We start from the raw sequence: 12102 nt of genomic DNA on the forward strand, positions 1-12102 counted from the left end.
TGGTGCTGGGTTTATGAAGCTAGTGGTCTCTTGCTATCAGTTTCAGCTAGCCTTAATAGGCAGCTGCTGAAGGCGAGCTTGCGCCCTGGCTCGCTAAAGTGTTCATTCTCTGCTAAAGGTTCCCTCCCGGAACCTTTTTCTGCCTACAGCCTGGTTTGCCTACCAGGCAGACCTTGTGCTCCCCTCACGAGGGTCTCTATGAGCATGCGGCTGCCTGAGTCTGGTCAGACGGTCGTAGGCCTCTCGTGAGGCCTCCCAGTTAGATCAGCCCTTAGGCCTTCACAGGCCTCCTCAGTGTTTTGAAACACAGACACTGGGTTGATCCGTGGATCGAGTAGAGAAACTCCCCTCGCTAGCAAGGGTCGGAAAGCACTATGCTGAGTCATACTCTCCGGGATATCCCGTCTCTGAGATCCGGGCCGAGTGGTTCACTGCCAGCTTCGCAGTCCCTCGGGTTGGATGCCTTACTTAAGGCATTTGTCCAGAGGCTCTGTCTTCAGACAGACAGGATTTGGCCAGACTAAGTGTCTATGTACTGGCGCCAGGTCAGGCCGTCCTGGTGGCATTTCGGGGTGAGTACGTTCCCCTGAATAGTGACTGGCTGGGGTTCCCTTGGGTTCCCTAGCCACATTCCCTAGAAGGGACCCCTTCTAATTGGAAGCTGAGGTTCCAGGCCCGGAGCCGGCCCAGGTAGACCTTTCATTTAACCATGTTTATGAAGGTTTTTCTGTGAGGCTGTAGCTTGGGCTATAACCGTAGGGAATGCTGTCACTGACAGCCCAGTGTGACCTGAGGGTGAGTGGTTCTAGCGTTTCATTTGAAGTTGCTGGTTCTGACAGTTGTCACTGCCACTTGGCATGCACTCCCCTTAGCATGGCGGCGTTGGTATATCGTTCCCCATAGCGTCGTTGACGTATTGTTGAGTTCCCTTCGAAAGGGAACGTCTCAGGTTACGACTGTAACCTATGTTCCCTGAGAACAGGGAACGAGACAATACGTCTCCCTGCCATGCCGCGGGGCTTGCCTACCGTACAGTCCCTTCAGACGATAAGGTGATTTGTCATGTTTGCAAGGCGCCCCTTTATACTTCCAGGTCGCACGTTAATCATTCACGCTAATGATTCACGGGCTGTCGCCGGTCAATATGATTGACGTGATTTGATAGTGATTTCAGACACCTGTCACGCCTGAGGCGTTCCCCATAGCGTCGTTGACGTATTGTCTCGTTCCCTGTTCTCAGGGAACATAGGTTACAGTCGTAACCTGAGACGTTTTATAGTTAACCATCATTTTATTTTACTGGCTCACATTAGTATAACGATTTCTTTAGTCAAGTCTCCTTCATTTATAAAGCGCTTTTAACAATATGGATTGTTTCAAAGCAGCTTTACAGTGATAATAGAGATTACAGTAACAGATTGTTTAGGCTTTACAGCAGCTCTAGAATAAAGTTATTGTCCAGCTAAAGTTAGTTTTGATTGATTCACTTCCGCTGTAAAGATCATTAGTTATTAACTTAGCGGCCGCTAACACAACACCGTTCTCACAGAAAACCCTTAATGCGCTCCGGCCGCTCATCCGCTAAAACAGTGCCTTGTGTCTCGAGAACCCTTTAATATACATAAGAGAGATTAAATATGTAAAAAAATACTTCACTCTGATTTAAGAGACCATGTCAAGTTTTTGTTTATTGACAGAAATAGAGAGCAGAAACAGTTTTGTTAGCATACTTGAATTAAATTAAGTGTATAGTTGTTTACTAATGTCTGTCAATAACTTTATGATCTAAAAACTAAAGTCATTTATTTGGATTAATTCAGCGTCTAGAAGGTAATTAACAAATTATTAAGTGTGATATTTTCTATACAGCAAACGGGGCTTAATAGACAATGCCAGAGTTAATTTAAGAAGGTCAAAACTGAAGTTGTGCAAATCATTTGCAAATATAGAAGAATGCTTAAAGTTGTGTTATTGACAGGGAAACACAAAGTCCAGTGAGTTTAAACTGATAGTGTGAAAACAGACGCAGTCTTACCTGTGTTTCTCTGAGAGACTCATCTGAGAGAGAGAGTGCTTTCCTCTTTCCTCCGACATACTGCAGCTAAACTGACCCTGAAAACTGATCAGCACTGGTTTCTGAAACACTCAATCCTTCAGCATCACCTGCAAATCACAACATTTACACACATCAACAACATCTTATTTAAGACAATCATGAAGAATAAAGAGTTATCATCAACAACAACAACAGCAAATACAATGTATAAATAAAGTGAGTTACAAACCAATATATTGCCATGTAAAATAACCCAATGGTCTTAGTTATATTGATCATAAAACGTTCTGGGAACATATGTTACTGGCTGAACATTCTCTTAAGAGAAAACACGCTTGTGCTGTGTATTACACTTCTACACTTCTGTTATAAACTACTGTGATGTTTAAAATGTTTTATGAATGTATAGGCATATCATATTATACATATTATACATCCATAAAAAAAATTAAACATCACAGTAGTTTATAACACCATAGACCACAATAAACCAGCACTTATATAGCCTATGAATAAATTCATATTCATATCTCCCATAAAACATATTCAAATAACTATTTAAAAATATCTGTGTCTATAATATCATAATTTACACTTCTCTATTTACGCCCCTTCATCTTATTCAGGCCTTACATCTTGATTTTCCGATCCTCTACCTTACATTTAAAATCAATTGGTGCAGTTTGTTTCATAACTCTTAATTAAATTCCTTTCTTTTCATCTTAAAACCCTCATCATTATTTTCACAAAAGGCCAAATTCTTTTCATTAGGACATTTCTGTAAATCTTTATTATTTACTTTAAACACTTTAGTGTCAATAGTCTCTTCACAAAATGTAATACAAGTAGAAAGTGTTTAAACCCAATTTGTCATTTTCTCTATTGCAGTTTAATATAGTTTTACAATTTTATTTACCCAATCTATAATAATTGTTGAATCGTTTGACATTTAATCATTACTTCAAGTTCACAATGATGGTTGATTTCATTACTTTAAAATGATCCTAAAATAATTGCTTGAGTAAAAGTAACCAGAATTATAATAGACATACTGTATAACTACTAATCATATATGCTATATAAGAAATGAAATATTGAATAATAACAGATTGTTGTTGACTGACGTTAGGCTTCATCTGTCTGTCTACTGTAAATGTCTGGTTCAAAAATACTTTCGATTTCACATCACAAAAACAACAGCCCAAAACTGAAGAGAAGATTTACAGAAACATTCGTTTTCAATAAAGCTTTCTCAATAAAACTTTTTTTAACTTCAAAAGATTGTAATTTCTGTCAGATTCTTCTTCTGTTCGGAGTTGCAGAAGAACAGCCTTCTGTAACTTCACATTTAAATCACGCTTAATATACAATATGAAGTTCCTAATAATTACAAATGGCTGTAATGGAGAATGTATTAAACTCACTTGCAGTCTTGTCCACTAAGAAGAGAATTTATAAGTATTTTAAAACTCGTTCCGCTTGTTGTCAGTCCGCGCGCGTCGTTCTCAGAATCTCTTGCTGGTCTCGATGGATTGTGGATTAAACACATAAATGGCCGCGAGTGTTATTAGATTTGGTAGGCATTGTGCTAAATTGACATCTGTAGGGATTATAGATCAGATCAAATCAAATCCAGTGAGCAACAGGTTTAGGTATCAGAGGCTGGTATTTCTGTTGATGTGTTGTTACTTTCGTTTTCCTCTTCTTCCTGTGTTTTACACTCGCTCCGGACGCGCGCACCTTTACAGCGCTGCTCTCGTTGTCTTTTGTCTTCCGGTCTGTATTTTCACAGTGATCTTGCGGATCTTATGAATGAACGGCTCGTTTTAAAATCTTCCCGGTCTACTTATATTTCTTAAGACATCTGCTCTAAACATTACAATCCACATGAGAACTTTCGTTAACTTTACAATAAGTAAATCCACTTCACCATCTAATTACTCTGTTATGTCTAAGTCCTGGTAATCATGAAGACCAGACAGTTCTCAATTCTCCAAGGTTTATTCAAACCCAGCAGCAATACAACAGTGCCAGGCATTTACATGATTTGGCAGCAGGTGCTCTCTCTTCCATTCTTACTCTACACCTTTTATAGGTAACCACATGTGGACTACAGCACATCTCCTGACAAGTACACAAACACAACATTCCCCCTTTACTCAAAACTGTACATTCCACCCAAAATACATGGTTGGTGCAATAGGCAAAACCAATACAATATTGACATGCAATTCAATTAGTTTCACTATATTCTACATTCTGTAACCATACATATTAGAACTCACATTCATTTATCAAGTAGCACAAGGCAATCAATGTATTCTTTTGCACTAAGTGACATAGTCGGGTCATTCTACAGAATTGGTGCAAACTGCTTTCCCTCATCCAAAAAACACATTTGAAAAGCATTTAATTATTAAAATCTTAGATGTATACTAAGATCCTTCAATTATCTATTGAAACCCACAATAATATTTCAGATATCAGTAAGCTTTATATATATAAAATCATCATTTATGGGCTACTTTCAATTAGGAGGTGGCTGTCCCAAACCCTAACCCCTAAATTTCAACTTGTGAAAATGATATTGAATTTTATTTTGCAAATTTTTCCATTCTTGTTTTAAAAAAAAATATTTTATATCTCACACACACACACACACACACACACACACACACACACACACACACACACACACACACACACACACACACACACACACACACACACACACACACACACACACACACACACACACTTCCAGTGAGGGTGATCAGACACCAGTGCACACACACACACACACACACACACACACACACACACACATACACACACACACACACACACACACACACACACACACACACACACACACACACACACACACACACACACACACTTCCAGTGAGGGTGATCAGACACCAGTGCACACACACACACACACACACACACACACACACACACACACACACACACACACACACACACACACACACACACACACACACACACACACACACACACACACACACTTCCAGTGAGGGTGATCAGACACCAGTGCACACACACACACACACACTTCCAGTGAGGGTGATCAGACACCAGTGCACACACACACACACACACACACACACACACACACACACACACACACACACACACACACACACACACACACACACACACACACACACACACACACACACACACACACACACACACACACTTCCAGTCATGGTGATCAGACACCAGTGCACATACACACACACACACACACACACACACACACGCACACACACGCACACACACACACACACACACACACACACACACACACACACACACACACACACACACACACACACACACACACACACACACACACTTCCAGTCATGGTGATCAGACACCAGTGCACATACACACACACAGACACACACACAGACACACACACACACACACACACACACACACACACACACACAGGTCAGTGGTTCTGGTGATTTATCTGAATGACTCATAAACAAAATGTTGAAAATGTGAAAATAAAACAAAGTGGTTCTGAAACAGTCTACATTGTAAGTTGTTGTTTTTTTTAGGAAGAAAAATCTATGAGCAAATCTCTTCTCACTTGCACCTCAAGACCCAAAGTATAGAATAGCTCTAGGTGTTCTTATAAGATATTTACTGTCAGATGTGTGTCTATATGTACTGACTGCATATGTGCATCATAGTTATTTATTTATATTAACATAAAATGTGGACAGTCTGATTCAGCCATGGCAAACTAAGTATTGTGGTCACTACCAAAACATTACTGTCATACCAAAAATGTGCAGTCACTACCGTAACATGGGATGTTTTGTCAAAAATAAAGTATATTGAATTATCAACTAAGATGTTATGATAGTTTTTGGTTCAATGCATATTCAAACGAATTACAGTTTTTTTCAATCGCTAACAAGCGTTTACCCATACTTCAGATACTTTTTCTAAACTCTTAACACAGACTCACACCTACAAAACACAATTGGCCAAATGGATAGTTTTCTTCTCAAAAACACATTTTGTTAAATATATACTAACTCTTCATTTCAAAATAGAACACATCTTTCTCTGCACACACTAACTTTACCAAAACACTGGAAATCTGACTCAAAATGAAATTATTCTGTCAAAGAATAACACTTGTTTTCACTTCACAAGGTACATGCAGTCAATTAAAGTACACCAGGTTTCAAAATACTGGCTATTGTTGACATTACAAAAACTTCATAGACTTTTGTGTTTCAGTTTTACAGGTATTTGCATGCAAAATATGCAATCCACCGTTTTTACACTAAATGTCTTGGTTGGGAACTGTATGTCCACATGTACTGTAATGTTCACATTCAAAAGCATTCCAGTAAAAAGCAAATCTTTTTTTTTTCCTTTTCTGTTTACCAGCCTCTCTTACACTAGTGAAAGACCGTGGTTGATTACATGGTCAATGATAGTGGCAATTTCATCACTGACTACTGTTCTTGCAGCCCTTGGAATGCCACCACCACTCATTCTTACACCTCTACCTCACCCTCTCCTTGGGCCTGCTCTTCTCCCTGGCCCTGCACCTCTCACTGCACCTCTCACTGCACCTGCACCTCTCACTGCAACTCTTACTGCACCTCTCACTGCACCTGCACCTCTCACTGCATCTGCACCTCTCACTGCATCTGCACCTCTCACTGCACCTGCACCTCTCACTGCAACTCTTACTGCACCTCTCACTGCACCTGCACCTCTCACTGCATCTGCACCTCTCACTGCATCTCTCACTGCACCTCTCACTGCACCTGCACCTCTCACTGCACCTCTCACTGCATCTCTCACTGCACCTCTCAGTGCATCTCTCACTGCACCTCTCACTGCACCTGCACCTCTCACTGCACCTCTCACTGCACCTCTCACTGCACCTGCACCTCTCACTGCACCTCTCACTGCACCTCTCACTGCACCTGCACCTCTCACTGCACCTCTCACTGCACCTCTCACTGCACCTGCACCTCTCACTGCATCTGCACCTCTCACTGCATCTGCACCTCTCACTGCACCTGCACCTCTCACTGCAACTCTTACTGCACCTCTCACTGCACCTGCACCTCTCACTGCACCTGCACCTCTCACTGCATCTGCACCTCTCACTGCACCTGCACCTCTCACTGCATCTGCACCTCTCACTGCATCTCTCACTGCACCTCTCACTGCACCTGCACCTCTCACTGCACCTCTCACTGCATCTCTCACTGCACCTCTCAGTGCATCTCTCACTGCACCTCTCACTGCACCTGCACCTCTCACTGCACCTCTCACTGCACCTCTCACTGCACCTGCACCTCTCACTGCACCTCTCACTGCACCTCTCACTGCACCTGCACCTCTCACTGCACCTCTCACTGCACCTCTCACTGCACCTGCACCTCTCACTGCACCTCTCACTGCACCTCTCACTGCATCTCTCACTGCATCTCTCACTGCACCTCTCACTGCACCTCTCACTGCACCTGCACCTCTCACTGCATCTGCACCTCTCACTGCATCTCTCACTGCACCTGCACCTCTCACTGCATCTCTCAGTGCATCTCTCACTGCACCTCTCACTGCACCTGCACCTCTCACTGCACCTCTCACTGCACCTCTCACTGCACCTGCACCTCTCACTGCACCTCTCACTGCACCTCTCACTGCACCTGCACCTCTCACTGCATCTGCACCTCTCACTGCATCTCTCACTGCATATCTCACTGCACCTGCACCTCTCACTGCATCTCTCACTGCACCTCTCACTGCACCTCTCAGTGCATCTCTCACTGGACCTCTCACTGCACCTCTCACTGCACCTCTCACTGCACCTATCACTGCACCTCTCACTGCATCTCTCACTGCATCTCTCACTGCACCTGTACCTCTCACTGCACCTCTCACTGCACCTCTCACTGCACCTCTCACTGCACCTCTCAGTTCATCTCTCACTGGACCTCTCACTGCACCTCTCACTGCACCTCTCACTGCATCTCTCACTGCATCTCTCACTGCACCTCTCACTGCATCTCTCACTGCATCTCTCACTGCACCTCTCACTGCATCTCTCACTGCACCTCTCACTGCATCTCTCACTGCATCTCTCACTGCACCTGTACCTCTCACTGCACCTCTCAGTGCATCTCTCACTGGACCTCTCACTGCACCTGCACCTCTCACTGCATCTCTCACTGCATCTCTCACTGCTCCTGCTCTTCTCCCTGGGCCCCTTGCTCTTACTCTTCCTCGTCCAGACATTACAGTGTTTGTCTTTTTCTGTTTCTGTGTCCAAAAACATAACTCCTCAAAGTCCTCCGTTTACTGTATAAGTGTCAATGTAATAGAAAAAAATAACCCCTGCCACTGAGTCTAAGCCAGACTGGAATCAGCTATGGTTGGCCCAATTTACCCAACATAAATCAGCTACGGTGTGTCAATTATTCAATTGTTTGTTTATAATCAGCTGAGATATATTGTTTTTGAACTGATATAATTGCGGAAGCAGTTGTTTTTATACTGTATCTAAGGTTTGGAATATTGTTTTTGCTATTGTGGGATGGTGTGTGTTAACATTTGTAAATACTACAAAAACAATCCATAATTTTGTTGGGAGGTATAGCTTGTCTGTTAAGAAAATGTAAGCATTGTGGAAATGTGTTCAATGACTGCATATTGTGTGAAAACGGCATGAAATGTGTGAATGGTATGGCCACAAAAGACTGATGCTGTGCTAATCGTGTTTAGAGTTTTGAAAATGTGACAACTGGTTGGACAAACGCTTGTTAGCGACTGAAAAAAACTGTAATCCTTAACTTTGAAATCAGTGCGATAAACTTTATGCCTTGGAAGAGACCAGAATTAGACTTTAAACTTATTTAAACTTCAAACTACTTTAAAATTCAAACTAATTTAAACTTTAAAGGTGCATTGCGCAACATTTCATGTTAAAAAGACCTGTTTTTCTAACCCATACATGCATAAACAATTGCCTGATGGGCTGAATGAGCCCTTCTCTGATCACTGCGATGGCCTCTATAACCCTGTACAGTAAAATAAATAAGAGGGATTCGGGTCGGAATTTGAGACTGGGCGTGACGTCATGCGCGTTCACGCTCACCTGGCTATGTCTGGCAGGTTTGTGTATTCGCCGCCATTCTCCGTATCAGCGAAGACAACTCGCGCGACAAAAGTAGAAGATGGATTCAAAGAGACCGGCTTGTAGTCCACTCCAAACCCCAACGCAAACTCCACGTAAGACAAAGAAAACACACTCTGGTTGCAGTTTCGCTTGTTGCCAGAGGAGGGCATAGCTCTGCAAAAACTCAGAGACTGGCGCTATGCACCTTTAAACTAATTTAAACTTTAAACTCATTTAAACTTCAAACTAAACTTCTTCAAACTTTCTGGTCAAAACTTTCACAAGCCAACTTAAAGTTTGTCTCGACAAACTTTTTTCTAGACCTTAGACCTATAAGCGCCGGAAGTGATCTCATTACATTACATAGACTACCGATAAAAAGTTCCTAAAGTACTTCTATTGTAAAGTTAACTATGAAAGTGTGAATTTTCAAAATTAAATGTTTTTTTATAAAATATGATCAAAGGACAAGAAAGTGGCCATAGTCTTTTTTGAATTGCCCTCAAACATCGGCTGAAGATCATTTGTGATCATATGGTGACGTTGCGGCGACATATTGCCGATTAGCAAACGCTCTCTGAGCGACATCGTGCCGATTGAACTTTGTACATCGCGCCGACATCGGCCAGACGTACGTGTGCTATCTGGGATGCAACGCGCCTCATGTCTTCTTCTCTTGTGAGTGGATATCATTTAAAACATTCTTAAAAGAACTGCTAATTTCTTCGGAATTTATAGTATTTATTGTTCTTGTTAAGTAATGTTGTTGTAATCCTGTTAATGTATGTACAGTATAAATTGCAACGTGTGTACAGGTTATAGACCTTTTAGGGCATTCATGGCCTAATGGTAACAGAGTTGGACTGGTGACCCAAAGGTTGCTGGTTCGATTCCAGTACCGGCTGGAATATGACTGAGGTGTCCTTGAACAAGGCACCTAACCCCCAATCGGGTGTGTGTATCCACGTTTGCAGTGTGTGTGGGTTCACTACTCACTACTCTGCTCATAATGTGTGTGCACTAACTTGGAAGGGTTAAATGCAGAGGTCACTTTCACTTTCACTTTTAAAGGAGGTGTCATGATACTGGTATTCTTTACACTCTTCCGCCCTCTTCTGGTCACACTCTCTATTACATCCATTTACACACACTCATTCTCATTCATTATATCATTCGCTCCCAGCTGTGTATCATCACCTCATCTCTTCACTCTCTCTCCTTCCCAACTGTTTCCCACTATCTCTGATTAGACTCTCTATTTCTAGGCCTTCCTTTCTTTGTCGTGTCGTGTCGTGTCTCTGCTCCAAGATAACAACTTTATCACCTCGCCTCTGCTTCATCCAACCTCCGGCTATCGTGAGTTGTCCTAGGATTGGCGTTCCCGTGTGTTAATCGCCTTGCGACCACCGATGTTACACAGCCTGAACTGTTTATTCTCTATTAAACTTTGTCAAATCGCCTTTGCTTTTGGGTCCTCTCTCCTACACGTGACGGGGGTAGATGTTGTGTATTTAAAGTCCTGTTTATTTGTACAATATGTTATTTTTGTATATAAATAAGTATTACAGTGGAACAAATTGCTATTTTTTTTATTTGTAAATTAGAAACTACGTTTTTTAATCATTGCACAGCACCACTTTATCAACAATAATTTTGTATAACTTTTGAAGTTTGTTTTCTGTCAGAAGTTTTATGTGAGAACAAATGCAAGTTTATTTTTCTTTCAGATTATGTGATTTCTGTAATAAAGTCTGTATCATAGAATGATTACTAATTTCTGTTGTTATTTTGTAGATGTTTGTTGTAACTAAATGGCTTAAATGTAATTCAAGATAATTTAGTAAAATTGCAGTTTTACTGTAGTATTACTACAATATAACTAGTAAAACAATGGTTAATTTTCGTAAGGGATGGCGCTAAGCTAGGGGATTAATGTAGCGCTAGTCTCCCAGGAGAAGCACTGATTTGAAACGCGTGCTTGCCTTTGCCTACAGCTGAGGAAAATGAGCGTTGAACAGGTGAGTTTCTGTCTTACTGTATCCATAATTAACCTTTTTGAGCTTTCTTTTGCAAAATGTTATTATATATCTATCTAGACAGAAATCCACATTAGCACTTAGCACTTCACTCTCTGTAGGATAGGGGAACCTAAGCTGTAGGCTCTGCCGAGTCTATTTCTTTCGTTCTCCATAAATTAATGAGAACCATATAACGTTATGCGTAATTTGCGGGTGGGACATGTCGCCACCACTTTTTGCCAGGGTCGACTGTCCTGGGTCCTGGCCCACCACTTTTGAAACATCTCGCGACACGGATGTACCAATACAAATAAATAAAACATCTCCAGTTAACTCTAGTAGAGGATTCATTTCCTTCGTTTGTTAAATAAGAGGCGATCTTGTGTTGTTTGGGAAATCAAGGTACCAAAGTGCTGGTGTCCGCTGCTGTCAGTGGCGCGGATACAGTTTCTGTTGTGACTCGCGCACGTCTTCACACGGACGCGCGCATCAATCCGTTATGGAGACTCTATTCGTTCCGGTGAAATCACAAAATATAATGCACAAAAAACGTGTCCCTGCTTGATATACAACCAATAATAAACAATCGGTCTTGATGAGGAAAAAAAAACTACACTACTTAGTGCGGATTAGAACCCAGAACCTCTGACACGCTTTGCAAAAGTTCTGCCACTGGACCATTAACGTACATGTAGACAATTGTTGGATCTATGTATTTATTTTAATTGAAATTAAAATAAACATTTAATTTAATTGAAAGGAGGGTTTCATTTGTCTGTCCAAAATAATAATTTGGCCACTGCATACATCACAGGCAAGTTAAGAAACAATTGTA

General features: G+C 41.6%; 1 protein-coding gene across 3 annotated transcripts in view; it reads right to left on the reverse strand.

Moving 5' to 3' along the window:
* LOC143710574 (NACHT, LRR and PYD domains-containing protein 12-like) overlaps positions 1 to 3814 on the reverse strand; it is a 156372-nt gene extending 152558 nt beyond the window's left edge. For 2 of the 3 annotated variants that reach the window (XM_077201495.1, XM_077201496.1), the window contains exons 1-2: positions 3481 to 3814; positions 2036 to 2163 (exon numbers count right to left, since the gene is read on the reverse strand). In XM_077201495.1, the coding sequence (XP_077057610.1) occupies positions 2036 to 2094 (59 nt within the window). In that variant the 5' untranslated portion in view covers positions 2095 to 2163; positions 3481 to 3814. The remainder of the gene's footprint in view (positions 1 to 2035; positions 2164 to 3480) is intronic. The other variant, XM_077201498.1, reaches the window with a different exon arrangement.
* Between the last annotated feature and the right edge of the window lie 8288 nt (positions 3815 to 12102).

This window comes from Siphateles boraxobius, unplaced genomic scaffold (genome assembly GCF_051911475.1).
Source record: "Siphateles boraxobius isolate OS27281-9 unplaced genomic scaffold, OSU_SipBor_1 48, whole genome shotgun sequence".
In the NCBI taxonomy this organism is placed as follows: domain Eukaryota; kingdom Metazoa; phylum Chordata; class Actinopteri; order Cypriniformes; family Leuciscidae; genus Siphateles; species Siphateles boraxobius.